Source organism: Chrysemys picta, chromosome 2 (assembly GCF_011386835.1).
Source record: "Chrysemys picta bellii isolate R12L10 chromosome 2, ASM1138683v2, whole genome shotgun sequence".
NCBI lineage: Eukaryota > Metazoa > Chordata > Testudines > Emydidae > Chrysemys > Chrysemys picta.
Genome location: NC_088792.1, coordinates 19,889,405 through 19,914,386, shown reverse-complemented (window position 1 = coordinate 19,914,386; position 24,982 = coordinate 19,889,405). Strand labels below are relative to the sequence as shown.

The 24,982-nt window shown below is 43.9% G+C and overlaps 1 protein-coding gene across 6 annotated transcripts in view; it reads right to left on the bottom strand.

The window, feature by feature from the left end:
* The window catches only part of DPP6 (dipeptidyl peptidase like 6), a 783,790-nt gene that overhangs the window by 151,447 nt on the left and 607,361 nt on the right, over nt 1-24,982 (bottom strand). For all 6 annotated transcript variants that reach the window (XM_042859184.2, XM_042859187.2, XM_065582727.1 and 3 more), the window contains one exon: nt 13,426-13,507. In XM_042859184.2, coding sequence (XP_042715118.1) covers nt 13,426-13,507 — 82 coding nt within the window. The remainder of the gene's footprint in view (nt 1-13,425; nt 13,508-24,982) is intronic.

The window sequence follows — 24,982 nt, the reverse complement described above, 5'->3', positions numbered from 1 at the left end:
AAAGCAATCAACCTGGGCACAGGTGGAAAGGGAGATCAGGGTAACAGTAATATGAGCTATTTTAATACGCTAGCTGTGTGCACAGATTATTAGTACAGTGTATTTTTTTATTGGCTTGTAAGTTAACATGGCCAAATAAATACACCACCAGTAGCAACCATAGCTGTATGATGTATGGTAAAGTAAGTTTTAATGAGGGATTTGCAGGAGGACAAGGAAGTGGCTTTACAATTTTTTTTTCTTTTGTAAAAGGGCTTGATTTTAGAAGAAGAACATATGTAAACCAATAGCCTATAGATAACAATATTAATCTATGAAGCATTTTCTGTAAAACCTCAAGTACTATACTTCAGCACCCGTGATGCTAAGGTATTTCTAAGGATGTACATCTGCTTTTATTCTTATTAAGACACAGATCCTGGAAGTCCATTTTAATAGTGTGTCCATGGCTTTTGGCTGCATTGACAGCTTGAAAGCACTTTTCACGGGAGCTGCTAAGACAGCTTTTTGAAATCAGAAGGATTTGTGACATGCTGCAGGTTTCAAAGTTCTTCTGTGAGAATCCATAACTGTCAAAACTGATATGCATGATACATAGTCATAGATCAGATCCAGCAAGAATAATTTCATGGAATTCTATGAGCTGGTATTATCATCCAAAATTCTCCCTCTCATTTTTATCCTGGCACTCCCAGGCTAGTCTGTATATATTATTTTAATGTCCTCCACATGCCTCTGCAAGTTTCTTTTAATTTTAGATATTTCATCATTACAGACTGCAGTGCATTTCACATTTATATTCTGTGAGCAAGCTGTTCCATAAGCTGTATGAATCCTAATCAGACCTTTAATTTTAGGTGTCCAGCCAAATAAACAGATATAGTATTTTTGGAAATTTCTAAAAAATATGACAGGTTTCAGAGTAGCAGCCGTGTTAGTCTGTATCCGCAAAAAGAAGAACAGGAGTACTTGTGGCACCTTAGAGACTAACAAATTTATTAGAGCATAAGCTTTCGTGGACTGCATCCGAAGAAGTGGGCTGTAGTCCACGAAAGCTTATGCTCTAATAAATTTGTTAGTCTCTAAGGTGCCACAAGTACTCCTGTTCTTCTTTTTTCTAAAAAATATGCGGCTCTGTTTTCTTTCTTGCAGAACTGAAAAGAGGGTTCTATGCTATATCTTCTAATAGAACCACGGCTGATTGAAATTCCCTGTCCCAGTTTCTAATATGGTTATTTTAATTTATAACTGCCTTGTTACATTATTTGAAGTGTATATATGTAAGTGTGCCCTTTAGTATGGAACTCTGATTGTGCTTTTAAGTTCTGCATGATGGATTACCTTGTTGTTCTGTAACCTAATACCAGTGATGGCTATGTAGGGCACCATTGTAAATTAGATTTTGTCATCTGGGATGATACGCTGTTTCGTTGAAAATATTTTATTACATTACAATGTCTAACTAAGAAGAGAGCATTTTCTAGTGGTTAGCATACAGAACTGAGCATTGAGATTCTGGGCTCCTTCACCGACATGCTAAATGATCTTGGACAATTCACTTGACATTCCTTGCAAAAAAAGCTATTAGAAATGGAAATCCCCTATGTCTGTTAGGTCAACTTGCTTATTTCATTCAGCTGTTAGTACTAGATTGTTCCCTAAGGTATATATTTTGTGTGGCTTTGTCCAGTTTGGTTCTGATTGCACCTAATGAAGGTGGGGCTTCCACTACTGCCCTTGAGAGACTATTCAACAATCCATTCGATTTCACTCTTTTGTTCCATTTGGGCTATCCTGCCAACAACAGCTGTCATGATAACATACTAAGTCAATGCTCTTTTGGTTACAGTTAGGATTGCATTTTACCCCTCTTGGTAAATGGGACAATTTTCATGGTGCAAAACAGCAACTTTCAAGGGGCAACATTGAATTTCATAAACACTTATTTTAAAGGCCAGCTTCAACCAACTACGTCTTCATAAAGTGCTAGAAATACTTCTGCACAGACCCAAAGAAAGAATTGGCATTATGTTTCAGGCCTGTTGGACAAAACCATTACCTACCTGTACTGTAACTGCTCTTCTTTGAGATGTGGGTGAAGACATTATTCCACTTAGGTGTGCGCATGCCCAGCACACCGAAGCTGGAGAACTTTGACTAGCAGTTCCCACAGGGGCTGTGTTTGCGCCCTCTGACCCTTAGCTCCTCTCCTGGATATTTAAGACAGTGCTGCCCTGATGCCTCCCTCCCACCCCCTGGCTCAATTCCTCCACGCTGAACTTTGAGAGTAGAGATTCTGATGCAGAGGCGATGGAGGGTGGGTCATGGAATACACATCTGCATCCCCATCTCAAAGAACAACAGGTAGTAGCCATTTTTTCTTCTTCCAGTGGTTGCAGATGTGTATTCCACTCAAGTGACTCATAAGCGGTACTCAGAGGAGGTGGGGCTCGGACTCTACTTAAACAATGAAAGTTTGCCTCTGACTTAGACACAGTGGTAATAGCAACAACACAGGGTAATGAACAAAAAGACAGTCTTCTCTAGGTAAAATGCCAAGCATTGTCTCACATCCAATGTATGAAGTCGCTGTTCACCTGCCTTTGAGCACGGTTTAGGCAAAGCTACTGGTAAGTTTGTTACTTGGTTAAGGTGACATTGGGAAATCACTTTCAACAAAAATTTTGGATGTGACTGCATATATGTGACTGCATATATGGGGCTTTGCCAGTAAGGCTTGCAGCTCACTTACTCTCCTTGCAGATGTTAAAGCAACAAGGAAGGCTGTCTTCTGGCACAGGAGCTGATGGAGAACAAGTCACCAGGGGCTCAAACAGAAGCTAACACAGTATTATGGCCACACAAGGGAACTGGTTCTTTCACCAGCAGGTGGAGATGAGTAATTTCCTCTTAGAAATCTTGCTCCCATGGAGTTAAAAAAAATTGACTTCCCTTGGATCAGAAAATGGAACTCTGAAATCACAGCTAAGTGGACCTTCAAGGACCTGAGAGATAGACCAGAGGATTGAAGGTATAGTAGATACTCAAAAATTTCCTGAATGAGGGCTGGCTTTGGTTGAATACCCCAGACTAGTAACCAAATCAAGAACTGATTCCACTTGGCAGAATAGGTAGCTCTAGTGGAGGATTTTCTATTATTGAGTAGCATTTGTCTAACAGCTTCCAAACAGTATGCCTCCTACTCATCAAGCCATGCAGCATCCGCACCATGAGGTGCACTCTGCTCAGCATTGGATACAAAACTCGACTATGGTGCTGAGTCAGTAGATCAGGAGAAAGACAAAGAGATATGGGAGATTGAACCGATGGACTGAATAGGTCATAGAACCAAGCTGGTGTAATGAGATTTTGTTTGGCATGATCCAACTTTGGTTTGAGAATAAGATGAGGAATGAGTGGTATGGGGGAAAGGCATACATCAGAGCTGATCCCCTATTAAGAGGGAAAGTGTCGGTTAAGGAGCCTGGACTGAGACCCGCTCAAGAGGCAAACAGCGGTCTCTCGTTGAAAACAGGCTGGTAGTCTAGATGCCCCATTCTGTGAAGATGGACCTGAACACACTGGTCTTCAGAGACCGCTCCTGATTCTGGGACAAATTTCCAGTGAGGTGATCAGCTAAGTAATTCTGAATCCCTGAATGCCTATATGCATCCGAAGAAGTGGGCTGTAGTCCACGAAAGCTTATGCTCTAATAAATTTGTTAGTCTCTAAGGTGCCACAAGTCCTCCTGTTCTTCTTTTTTCTGAATCCCTGGTAAGTGAGGGACTGCAGGAATGATGCTCTCCTTGATGCAGAACTGTCAAAACTTTATTGGCTCCTGAAAAAGCTGGTTGGGGTGAGGTCCTCCCTGCTTGTTCACATAATACATCGCAGCGGTGTTGTCAGTGAGTATATGAACCGCTGTGACACTGATGTGATCCTGAAACACTCGGCAAGCTCAAAGCTCCAGGATGTGGATATGAAAGGAAGCCTCCTATTACAAACACAAGACCTGAATTTTCAATGTCACTAGATGTGCTTCCCAACCTATTATGTAAGCATGGTGACTATAGTCCTGATTGGTGGAGGACAAGCAAAGAGAACACGCTGACACACATTGCTTAGAATTGCCCACTATTGCAGAGTCTCCAGGATGGCTGAAGACAAGCCTGTTCAACAATTGACAACTCAGGTGACAGACCAGCTTCAACCACACTTGAAGAGGAAGAAGGTGCAATCTCACATGCTGGACTAGGTAAGTACATGCAGCCACATGACCTAGTAACTTCAGGTATATGCAGAGAAGGTTGAGATTGGAGTGCCAGACACAGGTGATGAACTACTTGAAATCATTCGTTCAGCAGAAATGCTCTTGAACTCCTAGGGCCTAGTAGGGCCCCAATGAACTTGATTTTTTGAGGTGGTATTAATATAGACTTTCCTTTGTTTAAAATCAGGCCCAGATGATCGAAGAGACATGGTGTGAATTGGACATGGTTGAGGACTTGTTCTTTGGATTTGCCTCTAATTAACCAATTGTTCAGGCATGGGAAGACATGAATGCCTCTTTTTCTGAGATATGCTGCTACGCAGACACACATTTGGTAAATACCCATGGAGCAGAGGACAGGCCAAAGGGAAGCATGTTGTACTGATAATGCTGATTTGCCACTAGAAATGTCAGAAACCTCTTGTGACTTGGGAAAACTGTGACAGGGAAGTAAGTGTCCCGAGATTGAGGGTTGCAAACCAGTCATTGTCATTCAATGCAGGGAGAATGGTTGCTAGGGTAACCACGTGGAACCTCGTGTATTTGATGTACTTGTTGAGACTGCAGAGATCAAGGCCAGGTCTCATCCCTTCCTTGGACTTGGGGATCAGGAAGTACCATGAGTTCAGGGCATGGCAGGGGAAGAGACAGATTGGATGATCCATGGTTGCACCTATCCTCCTGTCTTCCCCATGACAGAAGAACTGGGTGAGGACTTGTGTACACTGCTCCAATCACTTGGCTACAGAAGCCTATGCAGGGAATCTTTTCCTCCACCTCTGCTCATTTACCCAGGTCCCTGTCTGTCTGCATCAGCTGGCTGCTAGGCTTCGGATTTGCCCCATAATGTTTCATTGAAACAGGACAGATTTGGCGTTACAGAAGGGCTACCTTTTTCCCCTTGCTCCTAACAAGCAAACCAAACCAGACTAATTACATATAGCAGACTGCAGCTCAGTATTGATTCAGATGTCATTGCAATGGAAAATATAGGAGAACAGCAGCATGAAAAATTAATGATGCAGAATCTATGATATAATGCTGGAAACAAACATACCTCCAGGATTTATATTCTCACTGCAGATCAAAGGCCCTGTTGGATTAGAAGCAACAACAGATGATTCACTTACTCCTGTGAAAGAGGTCTTCCTCACTTGATATCTGCTCAGCACTTCTGCCTGGAACTAAGCTAGACTGACAGGCATGAATTCAGGCAAGCGAAAAAAAGCTAATTAGAGGAGTCAGTCCAGTTTAGTTCCAGGTGCCATCACTTAACCAGCATTCTGCAACTGAAAAACCCAGCTAGCTGGGACACGTACTAGTGATGAACTAATTCAATGCCAGCCATATGGAGGAATTAAGCAGGCATGTCTTACTCCTGTGCAGTAGCTTTTGTGATTCAATTCTTCAATATATATATGAACTCCCGTTTTACTCTTATCCACACTGCACTTTCTATACAGTGCCATCAATTACAGGGAGCTGTTCACCTGCATTAATGTTCATTGCTTGAGGGCTTCTACAAAACCTTAACCTGCCACTGGCTGATGTATGTTGCTTTTTTTTTCTAGCATAAGAATTTCAGTGAATTTGAGATTTCTTCTTGGAATTACTACAGCTTCCATCACCATCATTTATTTGTTTAGCACTGACTTCATGCTCAGTGCTGTACAAGGCACAAAAATAAAAACCGTCCCTTCCCCAAAGAGTTTACATTTGGAAAGATTCTGTGGAAATGCAAGAGGGATGAATTTAGGGTTACCATCCGTCCGGGTTTCCCCGGACATGTCCGGGTTTTTCAGCTTTAAATGGCCGTCCAGGGGGGATTTCTAATCAAGTAGAAATGTCCGGGATTTCCCCCTTCTCCTCATGCAGAGTGCGGCGCGGCTGATTGGACGCCTGGCCTGATTGAAAGCTGCTCGGAGCCACTAGGGCCTCTAGCAGCCAGAGTCCCTCCCCCGCTCCCTCCTCCCCCACAGAGCAGCGCGGTAGTGTTTGAGTCCACATGGAGCCTGCAGCTCTCCCTCTGCCTGGTGAGCGGGGGGAGCAGGGCAGGCGGCGGGGGGGTGTAGAGGCTGCAGGGGCAGGGCAGGTAGGGGGCGCAGAGTCTGCAGGGGGCGCAGAGGCTGCAGGGGTGGGGGGGTGCAGAGGCTGCAGGGCGAGTGGGGAGCAGGGGGCACAGATGCTGCAGGGGTGTGGGGGGTGCAGAGGCTGCAGGGCAAGGAGGAGCAGGGCAGGCAAGGGCATAGGGGCTGCAGGGACTGCAGGGCGAGTGGGGAGCAGGGAAGCACTTAGCAACCCCCAACCAAGATCAGAGCGGGAGGGAGGAGGGGGAATGCGGGGTGCTCAGAGGAGGGGGCAGAGTTGGGGCAGGGACTTTGGGGAAGGGGTTGGAATGGGGGCGGAGAAGGGGCGGGGCTGGGGGCGGAGTTGGGCCAGGGCCAGGGGCGGGACCGGGGCCCCGTGGAGTGTCCTCTTTTTTAAATGTTTGAATATGGTAACCCTAATGAATTTTGACCATCCTGTGGATTTGTAATAAACTCCAGAGCAAAAAAAAGTATTTAGCTGCTAGGGACAGACATAATCCCCTTCCACATCTTTCATGCAATTTAAAAAGACAGTGGAAACAGCAAAGAACAGACAGGGCTCGGAGCACCAGTATAAATCATCTATGTTCAGTCTAGAACGAGTAGTATAATCAGAGGAAGAGAGAACATTTGGATTATAATTCCTGGCCACAGGGCTCCACCGAATTGCTCCCCTAGCATCTGATATGTGACTGTAGCATGAATATCTGTTTGGATAGACAGTTATGAATTCTCACAGAAGAAACCTGAAAATAGCAGCATGTCAGAAATCCATCTGATTTCAAAATGGGAGTTGAACAACTCTTGTGAAAAGTGCTTTCAACTTGTTGAGGCACATTTTGCCAGTACTATTTCTAAGCAAACTAATTATAGAAGCCCTATTGCTTGTGCCTTAGCCAGAAGAGCAGTAGCCATACACATTCTTAGTAATACCTTAGGGCAAACATTTCAAACCTGTGTGCATGTGAATGTAGTCACCTAAATCCCTATTTAAGTACCAAGATAAAAGTGGCCAATTTCCACTGCATTCCTTGGGCACTTTTATTCCAGTACCTAAATGTGAATTTGAGCTGTGGTGACACACTCGCTCCTAAAGGTGGTTCCCTAGGCCAGAGCTGAAACAAGTTGACACGGAAGCCTGGCCTGCTGCTGCTCATATTACACCTGTCCTGTGGATAAATAGAGGGCTTTAGGCTGGTCAGTCTCACATATTTCAAGATCAATGAATTCACCAAGGGGGAAATTTACCCGTGCTGTTGATTCTCAAGAGGGCTATGTACCATCGAAGCCTTGTGTGAGATCTCTGCACAAGGCTGAATTTCACCGTAAAAACTTAAAGCTACAAACTGAGAGAGAGAGAGAAGAGTCCAATCAGATCAATTTATAGGGGCTTCTGTGCCAGACAGAACAGCACTTGAATCTAGAGAGAAGGAAGGTAGAGAGCGATGGGTCATGGGTACCAATATCTGTGGGATGAAGGGAAGAAGAATTCCTGAAAGACAGGCATAAATGAAATAAGACAAAGACGTCACAAATGAACAGATTATCCCATGATACTTTTAGTGCCATCTACCATCAACCTCCCCACATCTGTAGAAAATCGCATCTCGATAGTTTGATGGAAATACAGATGATCAATTTAAACCCAGCTAGCAACGTACTGTTTCTAGCTGTAGGATGGTGGTGTGACACTTGAGAAAGGGTGAAGGCTACAGGGGGAGTGATGAAAGGGATTGATTCTCTATTGCCCGGCACCTGGTGCTGTCATTTACACCTCTGGAAAGTGAACATAACACACTACCATTTTGATTTAGCACTGCTTTGCATTTACTTTGCCCAGGCAGAAATGATCACACAGGATGCAGGACGATAAAAAATCAGGCCCATTAAGTCACCTGTATTTAAGTAATATCTTCTCAGCTGAGACTTATTACAGCGTCCAATGACGTTAACGAGAGTCCTTCTATTGACTCCCCTGGGTGTTGGACTTGTGGCTGATTTTTACACCAGTCTGGTAGCACACACTGAGATATTTTTATCCGTTAGTGGATTTTTCATTTTCAAATAGTGGAGGAAGAGTGGTTGAGAAACATTTGTTTCAACGGGTCAGAAGTGAAATACATCTGCACTTTGGCTTTGTAACTCAAGAAGCTTTTCTCAGCTATGGTATTTTTTGTTATTGAGCTAGCTCCACTGGTGCGCATGGCACTTTGCAGATGAGTAAGACGCTCCTATAAATGGATATTATGGACCATGCCCTAAGGAGTTTTTAATCTAAAACAGACAGGTAACATAACAGGAAAAGACAAAAGAAAAGTTGGGCAAAGGGAAATTGCTCTTGGGAGAGGATTTTTACAAAGAATGCAGATCATTTAGTTTGTTTCTGTTTCAGGTCTCTCTCTCTCTCTCTCTCTCTTTAATATAATTAGGCACACAAGACAGAGTAAGAGATGACAGCATTGTAGCTGACGTTAGTGACTGAAAGCTCCCCCAGGAGGAATGTGAAGAAAGGGATTTTAAAAAAATAGCCACAGAATGGTTAAACCACTGGAGCCAGATCCTCCACTCCTATTGCCCTGAAGCAGCACACACCAGCTGGAAAGCTGTCCTAAAGGGGGAGACAACCCTCCTCTCAACACAGAGGAATTCTCAGCTGGTGCAAGGCCAGTGCAGCTGGCTTCATGTCACCTGTCCCTTCCAACCCGTGTAAGAGAAAAGAAGGAAGGAAGTGGGCAGGAGGGGATGGTGATCTGACAGATCCCTGGCCTGCATAACAATAGGCCCCAGCTCATCAGGGCTGGGCTTAGGGGCAGGCAATGAGGCTGTCTGTCCTAGGCACCAAATCATGACACTCAGGGCTGCCAAATCTGCAGTTATTTGTCTAGTTTTTTTGCATGCACCTTTGGGAGAGTGACTTGATGAGTGGGGGTGGGTGGGTAGAATTAAAAACACCCCCCCACACACGGGGGAGAAAACACTTAATGGAGGGCCTACAGCTGACACAGCTTAGAGCAGATCTGAGTCACTCCAAGGGCTTTTGGCCTTCCAGCAGGCCAGGATTGGGGGAGCAGAAATGAGGCTCACAGCTAGCCATCTTCTCCCAGCCCTTCACTGCTCTCAGCTGTACCACGTATAAGCTCAGCACAGCTGAAGACTGAGCCCAGGGAGTTTACGAAGACTGGGAAGACTCAAGTGAAATAAACAATCAAATAGTCTGTTCTCCTCTTAATGTGTGAGAGACTGGGTATAACTCTCAGAAACTTACCAACCTTTTTCAAAGAGAAAAAATAGGCCCTTTGGTTTTGGAGTTTGGATTGCTTCCCTATGAGAAGGCATTATGTCCACTGGGAAGCAGATGACCATTACACACTGGGGCAGTTTAAGTAGTTTTGGAATATTGAATAATGAGCACAGAATGTTTTTCCATCTTCTTTATCCTGACCTTTTTTTTTCTGGGCATCTATGCCACGATATGTTACTGATTTGTTTTCTGTATATTGGAGAGTCTACATTAGCGCATCTCAATGCCTGACTATGTACTTGAATTTTTTTGAAACAACAACAACAACAACAACATTGTGTTTAAAAGTCTGAGTTTTGGTATGGCTATGTTCCTTTTTCTAAGATGCAAATTAATTGCCCATTGTGGAATCCCCATTGATGAAGGTTTTGGACAAACACCTCTCAGGGATAGTCTCGGTCCTGGACACCTGTCTCAGTGCAGAGGGCTGGCCTTGATGACCATCATATAAATCTAAAGTAACTGGTAGTATTACAATATGATTCCAGGAGTGAATGGCAGGTAACTATAGTGATCGACCCCAGCAGAAAATCTGTTGAAGAAAGGAAGATACACTCATGACATAAGGAATGGCCCAAGCACAATTCAGGTTGCCTTGTCTTTCAGATTAGAAGAGTGCAGTTTTTGTTATGCTTTGAACAGCTCACTTTGTACTAAAATAAAAATTAAACAGTTAAGTAACAGGGAAAAAAACTTCTTTTGTTCTATTCTTCACTTTTTCTAAAGGCAGTTCCTTGTTAATGAAAATGTCTTTATACATATGGCATTATAGGTACTGATTGGAAGCCCAATGAAATAGATACAGCATTGCCAAAGTTAATATACTGCAAACAGTTCTGTCAGCATCAGAAATCATCCTCAAACAATCTTACCAGCCAGAACTATTGAGCCTGTGTTATCCTTTTATGCTAGAAAGAGTCCTATCATGGTATAATCTTTTCTTTTTCCAACAGAAAATAAAAGTAGTAAAACTGTTTAAACTGTGTTTGCTTTTGTTATAAGATGACTGAACTCTTTACAAGCTTTCCTCTTTCAGTGTTCCCATTCTTGTGTTAAAGGTCCACACCAGTACCTTATTGTTTATACCTTATAAGAAGTGCCACATTTTTACTTCTTGAAGCAGCCATCTGATATTTATCAGCACAAAAGGTACGCATAGCACAGGAAGCCAATAGAATGAGGCTCACAAAGTCATTTCACTCAGGTCACCAAAAAAAGTTTCTTCTTATAAGACAGCAAGATGTTCCCAAGAAAACTGACAGCAGATTCTTCACATCTTGGGAACAGTAGGGCCTGATTCTCCTTCCACCCACACCAGTGGAAATCAGAAGGAATGCCACTGAAGTCAATGGAGTTACATCAGTGTGAACACCCCACATTTCCACTAGTCAGGAGTCCAAAGCTCTCTTTCAAACCCAAACTTCACATGTGCTCATACAATCCACACCACAATGGCCACAAGGTCAACATACTGAAGGCATCCAATGGTACACATGGCAGATGGAGTGAGAGAAGGGTCTGTCAGTATGTGCAGTGAGAAGAGGAATCTCTTTCTAATCATTTTTCACATGTGGGAAAACCCCTGCATCATTATTGCTAGGTTCTTTGTGCAGTAACTTCTAGGTCTGCAGCTGCGTCAAAGTTGACTTTTCTGGTGAAGCAGAAGACAAGTGTCATTCCTGTGTCTCCTACAAGCCGCAGTGCTGAAGAGAGGACTTCGATGCAAGCAGTGGCAGCTGCTAACATTTCTTTGTCATGAACCACAGTAGTGCATGTAAGGCTCCTTCAGTGTTTTGGAAGCCATCTTCCAGTAATGCCACATACTGAACATTTTGACAGCTAGCCTGTGAGAATATTTCTTGAGAGGAAAACAAGTGTGGTTCCCCTGGCCACTTTTCAAGATTAATTTTCTGTGTAAAAGCCCATTTGAACATGCAGTAGCACAAATGCCTCTAGCAGATAACAAATCCTTAGAACCGGCTACAAACACTTTCTCCCGGAAGGTACGATTTCAACACGAGAGGTGTTAAGTTCTCCTGACAACGCTATCAAAAACATTCAGGGATTCCTCCTCCTGCTATACTGCACAGAAAGCCTATCAGCCTGCAAGCAAACGTTAAAACAAGCTTTTTATAAAAGCAAAAACATCACGGCTTCACTGCCTGCTTAACAGAACCTGTGGCTGCCCCCTTTTAATTGTGCCTTCGGAGAGAAGGTGACAGTTGGCACTTTAAAAGCTTAGATATTGGATTTGCACCAGGAAATGAGGACGGGGACTCTTGCTCTAAGGAAGGACACGCCTAAGGTGGCAGGAGGTATGAGCTGACATAGTTGAGATTGCACAAGCTCTCGCCGTGTGGAAACCTGCAAGAGCCATGAAGAGACCATGATAATTTTGGGAACAAAGCACTCCATGAGGGCTCCCTTTTTCACCCCTGCAGATTTGGGTCCTTGTCTACATTTGTCCATTTCACAAGCCATTGTGGGCCAAATTCGGGTGCAAATCCAGAGTAGCTCTGTGGAAGCTGCTGTGTACACATAGCTCATCTCTACACAGGTCTGTTAATACATGTTAGCCTTAAACTGCCATGGCCCTGCTACCCCAGAGGATGATGTCCCCTTCTGAGTCTGCCAAAATAATTACAGTATTGCAAATCTGGAGACACTCCATGGAAGCAGAAACCTCTCATGAAGCAGGGATGTTTCACCTAAAGTATATTGGGAGCCTGGTATAGAGAAGTTTGCCCTACAACTGACACCAGGAGAATCAAATCCAGGATTTCAAGTCGCAATTGACAAAGTGCTCGTTTTCTATATTTCAAATAATCAGCAGTTTGAACTAAATCTATTTATCTTCCTACTATAGAATATTAATAAATGACATATATTTGTTAATATTAAGAACAACCCCTGTACAGGTGCTATTGCTAAATCAACGCCTTTTAGAAACATGCAGGACTGAACAATAGAAGGGACTTGAGGAAGGATTGGAGTGGAGCAGGGCAGAGCCAGCACGAAACTGCAGCAAGGGAGGTCTAGGTTGGACATTAGGAAAAAGTTCCTAACTGTCAGGGTGGTTAAACACTGGAATAAATTGCCTAGGGAGGTTGTGGAATCTCCATCTCTGGAGATATTTAAGAGTAGGTTAGATAAATGTCTATCAGGGATGGTCTAGACCGTATTTGGTCCTGCCATGCGGGCAGGGGACTGGACTCGATGACCTCTCGAGGTCCCTTCCAGTCCTAGAATCTATGAAAGGAGACAATTTATACTAGATAAGTGGGAAACAAAGCTTTGGTGACATTGCCTATGGAATATTTTCTATTATTAAATATTTACACTGCAGTAGTACTGAGGGGATCATGGCTTCATTGCACTGTTCTCAACAAACATATGTTTTGATATTATGCACATGAGCAATGGTATGTGCAGACACAAAATGCCAGTGTATCCCCATGCATCGAACAAGTGCATTGAACATGTACAAGCTGGGTGTGTGCTGATGGACAGGCATAACCTAGAATGCCCACTTTTGAAAAGTTGGGGCCACAACATTCAGAGATGAGTTAGGATTTTAATAGTGTGAGGACAATATACCATAAACGCTCCAGACCCAGATCTGCTATGTTGGTTGTAAGAAATCAGCCAGTGAAGAATGGCTCTAAGAGAAAAGGGGGTAATTGGCACAATATCTATTAATAATTATTTTTCAAAATTACAACAGTATGTGTTTGTATAAACTCATTTCCATGCTTGTGCTATCTTACCAGTTGTTGCCCCTTTGGACCCCATCCAGCGTACTGAAGCTTTGCATTACTAACTTCGGGTGGATACAAACTCTGGGGGTCCCTGCAAAAAAGACAAACAAAGATTTCAGCCTCTAGAGTTTCATCCTTTAAACTTGTGCAGTCCCTACTCTGAAGTTCCATTACATCCACTTGCGTCCGTTTCTTTGGCTAGAACCTGCCAGCACTTACTACTGGATTTCAATGACTCCTTAACATGTAGTCAGCACTACTTCTGGTAACAAGTGTGGGTAGGATCAGCTGACAAATACCTCTTCTCACTAATACAAGACTGAAATACATTAGTTCTACCAATGACTAGCCTAAGCCTTAAGTATTAGTCAAGGGAAGGCAAACAAAATACACCTCTACCCTGATATAACGCGACCCGATATAACACAAATTCGGATATAACGCGGTAAAGCAGTGCTCCGTGGGGGCGGAGCTGCGCACTCTGGTGGATCAAAGCAAGTTCGATATAACGCGGTTTCACCTATAACGCAGTAAGATTTTTTGGCTCCTGAGGACAGCGTTATATTGAGGTAGAGGTGTAATTGTATTTATCAACACTTGTGATATCTACAAATGACAAACAATAATTACAGTTCTGAAACACACTACCATGAGATAATATAATTTCATCTTCTTCACCTCATGGCTTTTCTGCCTGATAATTTCGTTTTGAACATGATGGCAGGGAACTTTGGCATCTCTATTACTACCGCATAAACTGATATACAGCTTGGCTTTCAGGGGAAAAGTTGTTATTAATAATACTGAATCTCAATCTGTTAAAAATAAAATTGAAATGCTTTTCCTGTTCCTTCATCCGTTACCTTTGTTTTAGAGAAGAACATCAGTGAACATGGCAAATGCAATCAAAAATAGTGCGCTTCTGTAAATGTCAGTGCTGCATAATGTTATCTTGTCACATCATAGGCATCATGCTGTCTCCCATTGTTTTGATGGTGCTTATACTCAATGCAAATAATTATTTTTGATATTTTGAAGTCGCTATTACAACCCGTTTTATTTATATAACAAGTCTATAAATAAGAATATTAATAAAGCTTTCATATAGTGTTATTCACAGTAGCTCTCAAAGTGCTTTTCAAAGGAGGTCAGTATCATTACTGCCATTTTATAGATGGGAAAACTGAGGCACAGAGCAGAGGAGTGACTTGCCTAAGGTCACACAGTAGCCCAGAGGTAGAGGTGGGAATAGAAGCCAGGTGTCCTTAGTCTCAATTCAGTGCTCTACCACTAGACCATACAGCCTTTCTTCTTTCACTTGTATGACTTTTATTCCTTCTGTAAGCACATTGTTTTATCTTGCCTCTTTTACAATACAATGAAATGAAAGGCAATAATTAGACACCACCAGTTAAATCCAATTATGTCTAAAAATGTGTGCCCTTTTTCCTTTTAGACTGGAAAACACAGTAAGTTCACATGCATTATATTTTGTGGCTGATGCTATATATAAGGGCCTGATCCTGCTCTTTGTAATTAGCCAAAAACTTCCTTTCCTCTCTGGGTGTTCTCTCAGTGGAACGTTTGCAGTATTGGGGCCTAGAGATACTGGCGACAAACAAAGATATGTACAGCTAGGTTCTGCCTGTTCTTGCATGGGTGTACAAATGAGGGTAGAGTGAGCCCTTCCCTTGCGCACCTGTCCAGAGGACAGCTAAAACCAGGGGCTTTCACAGTGCAAGAAATGCAGGACCCGCAAATGGGCATGATAGAATGTGGCTGTAACCAAGGCCGTAGCCTTGCCCTTTGCCACATGCACTGGTGGCCTAGTGCTTGAGGAAGCACATAGAATCATATAATCGTAGGACTGGAAGGGACCTTGAGAGGTCATCTAGTCCAGTCCCCTGCACTCATGGCAAGTCTAAGTATTATCTAGACCATCCCTGACAGGTGTTTGTCTAACCTGCTCTTAAAAATCTCCAGTGATGGAGATTCCACGAACTCCCTAGGCAATTTTTTCCAGAGTTTAACTATCCTGACAGTAAGGAAGTTTCTCCTAAGTCCAATCTAAACCTCCCTTGCTGCAATTTAAGCCCATTGTTTCTTGTCCTATCCACAGTGGTTAAGGAGAACATTTTTCTCTCCTCCTTGTAACATCCTTTTATGTACTTGAAAACTGTTATCATGTCCCCTCTCAGTCTTCTCTTCTCCGGACTAAACAAAGCAAGATTTTTAAATCTTGCCTCATAGGTCATGTTTTCTAGAACTTTAATAATTTTTGTTGCTCTTTGGACTTTCTCCAATTTGTCCACATCTTGCCTGAAATGTGGCACCCAGAACTGGACACAATACAGCCAGCTGAGAACTAATCAGAGCGGAGTAGAGCAGAAGAATTACTTCTCGTGTCTTGCTTACAACACTCCTGATAATACATCGCAGAATGTTTGCTTTTTTTCCCCAACAGTGTTACACTGTTGACTCATATTTAGCTTGTTATTCACTCTTTCCCCCAGATCCCTTTCCATAGTACTCCTTCCTAGGCAATCATTTCCCATTTTGTATGTGTGCAACTGATTGTTCCTTCCTAAGTGGAGTACTTCGAATTTGTTCTCATTGAATTTCATCCTATTTACTTCAGACCTTTTCTCCAGTTTGTTCAGATCATTTTGAATTTTAATCCTATCCTCCAAAGCACTTGCAACCCCTCCCAGCTTGGTACCATCCACAAACTTTATAAGTGTACTCTCTGTGCCATTATCTAAATCCTGGGTCTCTTGAGGCCCCTTCCAGTCCTACGATTCAATGGTTGATGAAGATACTGAACAGAACCGGATGCAGAACTGATCCCTGCCAGATCCCACTTGAGATGCTCTTCCAGCTTGACTGTGAACCACTGATAACTACTTTCCAACCAATTATGCACCCAGCTTATAGTAGCTTCATCTAGGTTGTATTTCCCTAGTTAATTTACGAGAAGGTCACGTGAGACAGTATGAAAAGCCTTACTAAAGTCAAGATACAGGCAGTCCTTGACTTTACGACGTTCGACTTATGACAAACAGGACTTACAACATTTCTGAATCGGAGTGGATTGCGGTCCCGAGTTACGACATTTCGACTTACGACGCAATTTTCAGGAACCAATTGTGTTGTAATTCCAAGGACTGCCCGTATACCACATCTACCGCTTCCCCCTATCCACAAAGCTTGTTACACGGTCAAAGAAAGCTATTAAGCCACTGCACTCATTTTTAAAAGGTGCATAACATTTGCTGCTCCAGCATAGCATGCATGACCTCAGTGGCATTCGTACGGCCTGTGTCCTCCAAAGGCAGAATGTCTCCTGGACCTGCTTCAGGAGCAGTACAAATTCTGCTTCCATCCCGCAAGGTTTGGTTGTAAAGGGCTTATTGTAGTCGTTAGTTGCTTTTGAAAGATATGAGCTGGGGAGCAAGTAAATGACTCACTCTATCCTGAGTGCTCTTTGTTCCCATTAAAATCAGTCACAAAGCTCCCAGTCACCACAATGGAACAACTTCACAGCTGTTTATGATTAATTCTAGGGTTACATGTACTTTATGCCTAAGCCACTAGCCGGCCATTTCTGTCAAAATTCCAGCAATGTGGTTAGTCATTTTGGTTACCTCAACAGCGAGTAGCCTCTTTGTGTGGCAAAAATGTAGCAGGCTGATAAATTATGAGAAATTGTATTGTGATTTACTGAGAGGAAAAACACACTTCAACTACTTGTTACACAAATTATTTAGGCCAATTTTTCACCTGTGCCAATAAGACAAGTAAAATATTATAATACTGAAATATTCCCCTCAAATGAACAGATTGGACAAACTACAAGAATTCAAACCAGTAACACATCAAAGAAAGCACGTGGAGCTGAGGGACATGAATATCAATTATAGCCAATAATTCAGATCAATAAAAGACAAGTCATGTCAGTTCTGCTCACGGTGTCATCTTTCAGGAGAGCTAAACTCTATTACAATGAGAACTGCAGCATAAACAAACTTTGGTAACTGACAAGGGGTAACACAACACAGAAGGACAAGACCACCAATTCACTCTACCAGAAAGGTGCTCTGCTAGTGACGAAGCAGCAAGAGTCATCCTCTTTCTCTCACTCCTATTTTTAAAGACAAAAGAATGTTATCCACTGAACTAGCTCCTAAACTGTGTAGATGAGCTGCGACTATCTGATGTTTGTGGGGTTTAAAAAGCAGCAAAAACATTGCTGCAGTTGCACTTATTCACTTCCAAACCTTGTGCTGCCAACTGCAAAGATAACGGATAGCATATTATACTGTGCGGCTGCAGGATTTAAGAAGCCATGCGCTCAAAGTCACTGTTTTCAGTGCTACAAACCAGAGAGCAATAGCTTGCTCAGTGCAGTGTGTCGCCACAGCATGGAGGAGCACAGCATGGGCCAGATCTTTAGAAGAGCTCTGCAGCCATTTTGAAAATCCAGCCCCAACTGTGGGTGCCAAGCACCTGCAACTCTGATCCTGAGCTCATCTGAAACTCTCTCTTAGGCAGTTGGACCCCATTACTGTAATATCTGAGTGCCTCACACCACACCTGTGAGATAGGGAAAGGCTATTATGCCATTTTACAGATGGGGAACTAAGGCATAAAGCGACTTGCCCAAAGTTATACAGGAAGTCATTGGTGGAGTGGTGGTCTCCTTAATCCCAGACTAGCACTGTAGCCACTGGACCATCCCTTCTCTCCTCTCCTCTCCTCTCCTCTCCTCTCCTCTCTAAAAGCCTCTAAAAGGTGGTGTGTAGGGTACAAGCAGCTACACGCCACAGTGGAAGGCAGGCTGTGTTCACACTTACTGCAGTGTGTAGCCTCACTCAGCAGTGAAAGACTCCAGAGCAGGGAGGCAGCAGGGAAACGCTCCGGCAGCTCCCTGTTGCTGGAGATTTTCACTACACCTGAAAAAGGCTCTGGCAGGGGGGAGCTGCCAGCGCCTTTCCCCACCCCACTGAAAGGCTCCAGCAGTAGGGAACTGTTAGAGCTTGTTCCTGCTGCCTCCCCCTGCCAGAGCCTTTCCCCACTGCTGGAGCCTCTCAGTGGGGAGGCAGCGGGACACTACACTGCTAAAAATAGCTGTTTAGATGGGGAAGGCACCGCTTGGATGTGTAGAGAGCTGTGCAGGGAATATACCCTAGAGTTCAGGTGTGTGGGGCACTTTGCGCGCCTATCCTGCACCTCACCGTCTACATTGCTATTTATACCCATGCTAGCTGGGCATGTAGTGTCTACACGATACACACTGGCAAAAGTGCAGACCTACTCTAAGCTGGCCCTATTTTTCTGCCTTCAAGGGGTGCATGGATTTCCCATTACTAGGATAAGAATTACAGGTGCACACTGACAGACTGATAAATATCCACCCCTAAACATTTTCCTCTTGTAGTTTGAGTTGCTCCTGATAATTCTGTTTTCGGGTTTAATGCTGCTCTCTCTCTCCCAGATAGGACCATCCCCTGCAGCATCCCTGTTATGCTCTGAGGGGTGACACTGCTCAGGGTTTGGTCAAGGAAAACAGGGGAAGGACTATAAACACCTGTGTGGTGTGCTTTAGTGTGAAACAAAAGGGAATGACAGGAATGTCCTGCCTTATTAAGGCCCAAGCATCCATCATAAAGGCACTACAGCCTTAGCCAGCTTTGAACTGAAGGGTTCAGTCAGCAATCAGCGGTCTGCACTGGGAGTGAGGTGAAGTCACATGACCTCAGGAGGACCTCGGGGGAGGGGGGGATTCTGCCTCAGGTAGGTGTGCAGAGGGGGCCCGCACAGGGCTACATCACCCTACAAGGATACAACATACTGCCTCCCATTGTGTGCCAGTCCAGCTGTGCTGGGCAGTGTGTGTGTGTGTGGGGGGGGGGGGGGGGGGAGAAGAGCCCTGGCTCCACCTTCTCCTTATCCTCTTTGAGCTAATGCCTGCCCAAGGGGAGCCAGAAGGGGGCAGTCGCTGCGCTCTGCTAGGCCTGATTTTCAGAAGTGCTGAGCACCCTCAGCACCTCACTGACTTCCAGGGGAGTTATGGGGATACACTCTTTTGAAATCAGGCTCTGAGGAGCATAGGGACTCCAGCTGCACCTGCCCACTGAGTTTGTTCCTCGCCCCACCACCTTACCCTGCAGAAGCTGCTGTCACACCCCAATGGCCCCTCCCCGTAGGGAGTCCCCCCGGGAAGGCAGATCAGCACTGTATATTGCTAACGCTGTTGCAAGCATCGCAAAGCATTTTGGGGAGGGTTAAAGGTGTGTGAGTGGAGAATGGAAGTTTTCTTTGTAGGTCACAAGAGGCCGAAAAGGGGGAGAAGAAAAAGAAAAGAGCAGAGAACGGTGCAGCTAACAAGCTCAGTTCAAAGATAAGACGCTGGCCGCCGCCCAAGGACACTGCTCGCAGTCGAGACTTGGCTGACAGCCGAGAAAGATGGGGACTTGAAAATTGCCTGAGCGGCCATGAAAACAAAAATCCAACTACACAGACCTGCACCTGCAGACCAGCGAGACCAGCAAAGAAGAAAACAAAGTCCAGAGCTGCAAAGATAGCAGCGAAAACAGAGTGAATGAGGTGGCGACGGTGAAGGCCAACAGAAGGAAAAACAAATTATCCGAATCCGATGTGTTTTGGGCAGCCGAGAAGGCCACAGTAAGCCGATTGGGAATGGTACAAAGAGCACCAGGCACAGGGGGCCCTGGATGACAACACCCCCAAAGGAACCCAGGACTTAAAACTCTCCTGAGAGCTGGAGCAATTTGGAGATTACAGCGGATTCCCCCGACGACTGGGCCCAGGGCAAGAACTCCCGTCCACCCTCCCCCTCTTCTTCTTACTTTACACCCAGGCCTGGCCAGCCGTGGGTCGGGCATGTGTGAATACGAAAGTGGGTTAGGGCTTGGGGCTCTAATGCTTTCTTTCTTCCCCTAAGTGATGTGGGAGCGTTCCCTGCACTCTCTGTTGTTTTATTATTTTATCAATAAAGCTTTAAAATTCAGACACGTGGTGTGCCTCATCATCTCCTCCCCAAAAAGATCCTGTGGTCCCAGCCTGATCAACTGTGGGCCCAGACAGATTGGTAATGAAAATCTGTCACACTGCCCTCGAAGAGAAGTATGAAAAATCCTGGGTTCTTCTCTCACTCTCCCTTTCAGGAGCACTTGCAAGTCCCCCTATGCACAGTGCAAGGGTGGATGGCTGTGAGATGAAGAAGTGTGTGTTGCAGTCCATGTGAGTCGAAGCCCAGTGTTAAAATATCTGCAGGAAAAAGATGAAATTCTACCCATGACATTTGCAAGTGGAACTGGCTACAATTCTTTATTTTTACTTCACTGGAAAAGCTGTTATTTAATCTTCAAAGTATTTTCAGCTTTGTTTTCCTATTTGAATCCCTATAAAACACTCCTTAGACTCACCCAGCCCTTTCTGATTCTCTCCTGGGTTTCTTGGATGTTGTACCAACGTCAGAATCCCCTCAGCTGGGGCTAAACTTTCACCTGAAACTGCAGTGGCATTCCCTAATTTTTAGATACCTGTGTGGAAGCCACTCTCTCAGATACTTCCTGTCTCCAATCCCTTGTGTATCTTCTCCTAGAACTTACTTCTGGGAGAATTTTGCACCAAAAAATTTAAAAATTCTGCACCCAATATTCTACAATTCTGCAAAATTCTGACTATTTTTGTCAAAATAACACAATATAATCATGCCAGTTTCAATTATTTTGGTAATTTATTTCAAAATACCTGTCAGCAAGTATGTCTGTAACAATACAGACAACACAAAAAGATTCAGGAAATGTTTTTTGACAAATAGATTCTTTACTAGACAGAACTATGAGTAGTAATTTATTTCAACTACAATATAGAAACTTATTCCCCGCACAGCTCAAAAGCAGTGCAAAGGCTTGTGGGAGTCAGGGATAACAGAGGAGCTGAGGGAGAGTGAAGTAAATTGCTGTGAAGAAGCCTGGGAGTGAACCTGGAGGGTTGTTGGGTTGGGGTGGGAGAAGTATGGAATAGGGTTTTTTTGAGGGGGAGAAGTATGGAATAGGGTTTTTTTGAGGGGGAGAGCAGGATTGTTAGGGAGTTGGGGAGCCTCCCCCATGCAGACCCTGGCTGACCACTAGCCTCTCCCATTCAGTCAGGCACATCTGCCCCCATCCCCATGTGTCCCTGCACCCCCACTCAGCCATCCCCTCCTCTGTTCCTATGTGTCCCTGAACCTCTCACCCCATTGTCTCCATATGTCCCTGCACCCAGCCACTCCCCTCCCCCCGATGCCATGTGGCCCTGCACCCCCACATGTCCATGCACCACCACTCCCACTAGGCCCCTGGCTCAATTCTGTCACCACACTACCTTTGTGCCCCTGCCCCAGTCTGTCCCCCCCACTAGCCCTTCTGAACCCCAGTCTATGTAACCTCCCAGCAGCCCCGTGTGCCCCACTCTGTCTGTTTCCCCCATATCCCATGCCTCCTCACCTCGCCCCATGGGCAGGGTGCTGTGAGGAAAGCAGCCTCTCCTCCTCCCTCTCCGTGGCTGGCTGCTCAGGCCCTGAGCCTGCTGCCCTCTCTTCTGGCACCACATCAGCCCCTGGTGGGTGAGAGGTGTAATCGCTGGCAGAATCTATTTTCTGTGGGGAACAAAAAAATCTGTAGGGGACATGAATTCTGCATGCGTGCAGCGGTGCAGAATTTTCCCCAGGAGTATAGAACTATCATTTATTACAATCACCCAGGCCTCTCTGAAGATCTTGTGCTTCTCACAGCTACCTATATGTAGGCCTTGCAGTTTTTTTTAACCTTCCCTTGTGGTCTCATTTGTACAGGATTTTGGCTTCAAAATGGGTGATTTTGGATGCAGTTTTCATGCACTATTAGTTAGTTCATACAATGTTTATTAATGAACCACTTCCATTACACATTTATATTATTTTCATTGTAAACTATCCTTTTCTATAACCAAACACTCTGTACATTCGCCTTCATTTCCAAACCTGGAAATCTCTGAGGACATTCCTATTAGAGGTTTATTGTCTCTTCTTTAGTCCCTGAAATTTGTGATTGATTTTAGTGCTTGGGAAGTGAGGGAACAATACTCACTATTTTGAACCAGATATAAGATGGAGCAGGTGTTCAAACATCCCCAATGTGCCTCAAAGTTGACTTGTTTCAACTCTGCTATGCTAGGCCTAAGTATCTCTAGAGGAGAGACTGCTAAATTGTTCCAAACAGGCTGGTAGATATGTACAAGCAGGAGGACTCTAAAGAACTGTGAAGACTAAAAAGGTAAGCATGTGTGAAGTATGATAAGAAAAGCAAGATGGAGCACAAAAATCATTGTAGAAGAGATTATGGTAACTAAACATGTGTCCAAGTACACAAAGAACCAAAGGTACAGTAGTGACTGAGGGAGAAAGCAAATCTTCTAAGAGATGGGAAGGTTATTTCTGACAGAAGGAAAAGACATTGTTAAACAATTAAATGACTTGTTTACTTCAATGTACACAAAGGAGGAGAAGAGACAGATGTCAGAAAGAAAAACACTTCCCAGGAGGCACACAGATCTACAGAAAGAGAGAGAGAAGAAAACAAAATATTGAAGGGAATCAAAGACATGCTGGAACAGTTAATCAAGGACTTAGACCAGGGGTCGACAACCTTTCAGAAGCGGGGTGCCGAGTCCTCATTTATTCTCTCTAATTTAAGGTTCCGCATGCCAGTGATACATTTTAATGTTTTTAGAAGGTCTCTTTCTATAAGTCTATAATATATAACTAAACTATTGTTGTATGTAAAGTAAATAAGATTTTAAAAATATTTAAGAAGCTTCATTTAAAATTATATTAAAATGCAGAGCCCCCCGGACCGGTGGCCAGGACCCAGGCAGTGTGAGTGCCACTGAAAATCAGCTCACGTGTCGCTTTTGGCACACGTGCCATAGGTTGCCTATTCCTGACTTAGACTATCTGAAGACGCAGCACAAGGCACCCCCCACCCTGAATTGTAATGTAAGTGCTTAAATAGATTGGGAAACCACTCCTGAGATATTTTGGGCTCTTTCTCTTTTAAGCGTGCATGTGTGAGTGCGCACATGAATGTATGTGAGCACACACACTCAAACATATTTAAAACGTCTTGAGAAATAACCCAACATTTTATTGTATAGCCCACTTCATGCAAGCTACAAACAGTGTTTTTCAGTGATCAAAGGAAAATGCAGGCAATGAAAGCAATTCAAACTCATTAAAGGTTCAAGTACAGATATATAGCAGATCTGTAGTTTGGTCTTAAAAACAACCAGGGATCCCACACATTTTACCCACAGGGCACTGAATTCCAGACATAGAGCATAAAACAGAAAAGCTCCAGGTAACAAAACAAGTTTGCTCGACAGAATCAGCAACCCAGTCAAATTCAGCCACAAAGTAAGGAGTCTAACCAGTCTAGCTGACTACAGTCTGCCTGGGTGGCTAACGCATACAACAATGTAATATTTGGCAGCAGGCCAGGCAAAACCTGGCAAAAATGCTAATACAACATTAAAATCAATCATCTGTCATAGCAGGAGCCAGTGAATGTCCATTGGGAATGATGTAAAATTCCTGTCACAGGATGGTCTTTGTTGTGAAATTCTGCAAATACTGGAGGTGATTTAAAAATCCAGCAGAGACTGGGAAATGGTAAGGAGTTACAGTAATCTAGTCTGAAGGAATGGAGGCATTGACTGGAATGTTTAGTTTTCTCTAAGCATCTGCAGATGCTGGAAATGGTCTTTAGATACTGAAAGGATCTTTTTAAAATAATGACATGATCATGCTCCTCATGTGACATCTCGAAAGTGTAGATGACAGAGGTTTTTTTTTTTTAACTTTTGCTTCCACTGCTGGAATCATATATAGTCCACTCAAAGGGATGGTGAAGAGGTGACAGCCTCCAAGGGACAAAATAAGCCACTTAAACACCAGTCAGAAAAAATTGCTTTTAACTCCATTAAGTTTTTGCAGCCATCTAGTCTTGGGGCTCCATGAGGCAGAAGGTGAATCTATCACTAGAATCAGCAGGATCTCAAATAATTCAGGTTTGGGATCAACAGCTGAGGTGTAGCAATAAAACCTAGACCTTGAAAGGACTCCCCTGAGAGGGAGACTAGAAATGTTAAAGCAAGTAGGACTACAAGGGATACCGTACATTTGCAGTAGCCGTGTGCCTTCTCCGATTGACCCATGACGTCAGCCTCCACTGCTCACTTGTTAGTTTTTCAAACAAGCACCTTCATGCTTTCTCCCATGCTGCCCCACATGTTTGCAAGGTGATCCATGAAATTACTTCATTCTCCACCTTCAAATCCCTTCTCTAAAAGCTCCTTTGTCACGATGCATACGAACATCTTTGATAATTTTCAGAGTAGCAGCCGTGTTAGTCTGTATCCGCAAAAAGAAGAACAGGAGGACTTGTGGCACCTTAGAGACTAACAAATGTATTAGAGCATAAGCTTTCGTGGACTACGGCTGTAGTCCACGAAAGCTTATGCT